At 33.4% G+C, this 3,567-nt stretch overlaps 1 protein-coding gene across 1 annotated transcript; it reads right to left on the bottom strand.

Moving 5' to 3' along the window:
- Positions 1–253: 253 nt before the first annotated feature.
- Positions 254–3,271, bottom strand: LOC129610878 (uncharacterized). Its single transcript, XM_055523651.1, has 3 exons — positions 1,799–3,271; positions 860–1,615; positions 254–706 (listed from the first exon to the last, which is right to left on the bottom strand). Exons 1-3 carry the CDS (start codon positions 3,269–3,271, stop codon positions 254–256), a joined length of 2,682 nt encoding a protein of 893 aa, XP_055379626.1.
- Between the last annotated feature and the right edge of the window lie 296 nt (positions 3,272–3,567).

Below are 3,567 nucleotides of genomic sequence, written 5' to 3'. Positions count from 1 at the left end.
TTATAAAAAGCAAAACTTTTGAAAGCAATGTTTACCCTTTAATAAGCTCCGAGTCACCGAGACTTCAAGTATACCCAACTGTTTTTTTTTAAGTTAAAATTACAAGTATGTTACTCCGTTCCTGTGTTACATAGTTGCATAAAATAATATAATTTAGAAAATTCAGAAAAGGGTTTAATCAAAATATTTTAAATTTTTTATTTGGCATTAATACCACAGTTTTGTCTGATCTTCTTCTTCTTCTTTAGTAGCTTTAAAGCCCGACGTGAGCCTTAGCTTGATTGACTATCCGCCTCCATTCTGCTCGGTCCGTTACTGCGTTAATTAGGTTGTTAACTTGTAATTTGTTTAAATCGTTTATCACATCGTCTTTCCATCTTAACCTCGGTCTGCCCCTTGATCTGTTGAGTAGGGGCCTTGCGTCATAAATTCTTTTTGGAGCTCTATCAGAGTTCATTCTGAATAAGTGCCCCGCCCAGCGCAGTCTTTGGGATTTTATATATCCAATAATGTCCTCATTGCCAATTAATTCCATCAGTTCCTGGTTCGTTCTAATTTCGTATTCGTCATTTTCGTTTCTTTTCGGCCCAAATATTTTTCGCAACATTTTTCGTTCAAAAACTCTTAGACCATTTATATCACTTTGTGATAATGTCCAAGTTTCGGAACTATAACTTAGAATTGGTCTCAGAATTGTTTTATATATCTGTAATTTACATTGTCTTGATAGTAATCTTGATCCCAATAGATGAGAAATTGTATAGTATGCTCTATTGGCCGTCAATATTTTATGCTTTATGTCTTTGTGGATATCATTATTTGAATTTATTTGTGCACCCAGATATATAAAATTATTCACACCTTCGAAATTGTAGTCATTAATAGTAATATTTTGCGCCACTCTTCTTGTATTTGATCTCGATACTATCATGTACTTTGTTTTATTTTCATTTATTTTCAATCCAATTCTTCGAGTCTGTTGATCAAGCCTTGTAAATATTTCAATTAAATCACGTTTACTTCTTGACATTATGGCGATATCATCAGCGTAAGCATAAATCTGGTAGGGCCTCGTAAATATATTACCTTCGATATGTAGGTCCCTTAGCGCGTAGTGTAAGGTCAGGTTAAATATGATGGTTGATATTTCGTCTCCTTGTTTAACTCCAGATGTGATGTCAAATATATTTGTACAAGATTTTTGTACCAAAACTTTTGCTTTTGTGTTATGCAGTGTCATCATTATTAAATTCGTCAGTTTTTTAGGTATTCTCAATTCGTCAAAAATATTTTCTATTATACCACGTTTTACCGAGTCAAAAGCTTGTTTAAAATCTATAAATAGCATATGCAAGTCCATGTTAAATTCAGCGCACTTTTCCATTGTTTGTCTTATACTAAATATTTGGTCAATGGTTGATTTGTTTGGCCGGAAACCGCATTGATAGTCTGGGATTATTTGCTCTGCGTAGATTGTCAATTTTTCGGCAATTACCTTTGCTAATATCTTATAAGCAGTATTTAATAGCGTTATTCCTCTATAATTTGAACAGTCCGTTTTAGCCCCTTTTTTATGAATTGGTAAAATTATACCAATATTCCATTCACTGGGTATCTGTTCATCATTCCATATTTTAATGATAATTTTATATATTCTTCTATATAGTGTGTCATCGGCTGATTTTATAATTTCTGCAGTGATACTATCTTGTCCGGATGATTTATTATTTTTAAGTTTTTGTATTGCGCTAATAATATTTTCATAAGATGGTTCTTCAATTTCATTTAGAGCTTGCACTTCAGGTATATTATTTGTGTGTTCTATGTTTATTTCGTCATCATCATTTGGGTTTAGCATGTCCTTAAAATATTCTTCCCATCTGTTTAATATTTCCATTTCTTCAGACAACATTATTCCATTTTTATTTTTTATATTCGTCAATTTAGGCTGAAAGGCTCGTCTTTCTTGTTTACACTTTTTATAAAACCTTTTAGTTTCTTTTTCATTGAAGTCATTTTGTATTTGTATGAATCTATTTCTTATTGACTCTCTCTTTTTTCGTCTGCATATTTTACTAGCTATTTTTCTCTTTGAATTATATTCATTTTGTGCCGCTCTAGTTTTTCTTTGCATCCATGCAACTCTCGCATCATTTTTTTCCTTTATAGCTCTCTCGCAATCTGCGTCAAACCAATCTTCATTTCGTCTATGTTGTTTTTCACCTATAACATCTTCGGTAGCTTGTATAATAGCGTCTTTGGTATTATTCCACATTTCGTCAACATTTTCTTCAACTGCATTAGATTCAATAGATTCAATAAAATTATTTAATACGCATTTATATCTTTCTTTGTAGGCTTCATTCTTTAATTTATCAATATCCCATTTCTTTTGTCGTGTTCTAGCCACTCGTCCACATTTACTTATTCTATGTTTATATTTTACTACCGTTATGTAGTGGTCACTATCACAGTTGGGTGTTCTATATACTCTAATATCTTCACACGACGATATTCTTCTTTTATTTATCAGGATGTGATCAATTTGGTTTGTATTACTCGTCCCAGGGATTTTCCACGTACCTTTATGAATTTTCTTGTGGTTAAAGTATGTACTCATAATATAAGTATTTGTGCTTTCAGCTAATTGGCAAAGTCGAAGCCCATTTGGTGATGTTTCTTCATGTAATGTATGACGGCCTGCCACATTTCCTAGAAAATCTTCTTTACCAATTTTCGCATTCAGGTCCCCCATAATCATTAAGGTGTCATATTTATTTACTCTTCCACAAACGTCTTCTAATTTATTATAAAAAACATCTTTATTAATTTCTTCGTCATCTTCAGTGGGTGCATAAACACTAATTAGAGTCAGATTATTGAATTTTCCTTTTAGTCTTATTTTACATATACGTTCATTTATTGGGGTGAATCCGAGTATCTTATCTTTGAATTTTTTGCTTACCCAAAAGCCCACACCCGCATGTCCTTGTTTGTCATCTTTTCCTGAGTAATACAAATCAAAATTTCTTTTCTCTATTTTGCCTTGATTTTTGAATCTCATTTCTTGCAGCGCAACTACGTCAAATTTGAACCTTTCTAGTTCCTGAGCGACTTCCATCATTTTACCAGGCTGCAATAGAGTCCTTATATTCCATGAGCCTAGTCGTATTTTTAATCGTTGTTCATAATCGTAATCCATATTTCGTTCCGAGGGTCTGTATCCATTTGTTCCATTTGAATTTATCCGAGGCATGTAGTCTTCTTCCATGACAATTTATTTCACTAGGTGGGTTGTCAACCCTACGCTAGCTAGATCATGAATTTAAACCCCCAAGATCAGGGTGATCCAGTTATACCCCTGGACGCTGGGTCGCCATGTCCTCGTCTGCGTTAACAGGGTTCACCACGTGTAGGTGAGGCTGGCAATTTGAGCAGGAGAGGCTTTATATTGCGCTTCACTTCCCATTTGAACCCCTTTGTCTGATCTTAGTCATTTAAAATTCTTGTATAAACTGAGCTTTAATTTTCATATTTTATATTTTCTATTCAGGTCTATAGTTTGGG

This window comes from Condylostylus longicornis, unplaced genomic scaffold (assembly GCF_029603195.1).
Source record: "Condylostylus longicornis isolate FDR11 unplaced genomic scaffold, ASM2960319v2 ptg000048l, whole genome shotgun sequence".
In the NCBI taxonomy this organism is placed as follows: domain Eukaryota; kingdom Metazoa; phylum Arthropoda; class Insecta; order Diptera; family Dolichopodidae; genus Condylostylus; species Condylostylus longicornis.
Note: the sequence above shows the minus strand (reverse complement) of the source record. Positions and strands in the feature narration are given on the sequence as shown.

Excerpts from the sequence above, each read along its gene's own strand:
- LOC129610878 (XM_055523651.1), bottom strand. The coding sequence starts at position 3,271 with ATGGAAGAAGACTACATGCCTCGGATAAATTCAAATGGAACAAATGGA. Across the intron at positions 1,616-1,798 it reads ACACAAATAATATACCTGAA|ATACCCAGTGAATGGAATAT; the intron begins GTGCAAGCTCTA and ends AATGATGAACAG. Across the intron at positions 707-859 it reads ATGACTACAATTTCGAAGGT|ATATATAAAACAATTCTGAG; the intron begins GTGAATAATTTT and ends TGTAAATTACAG.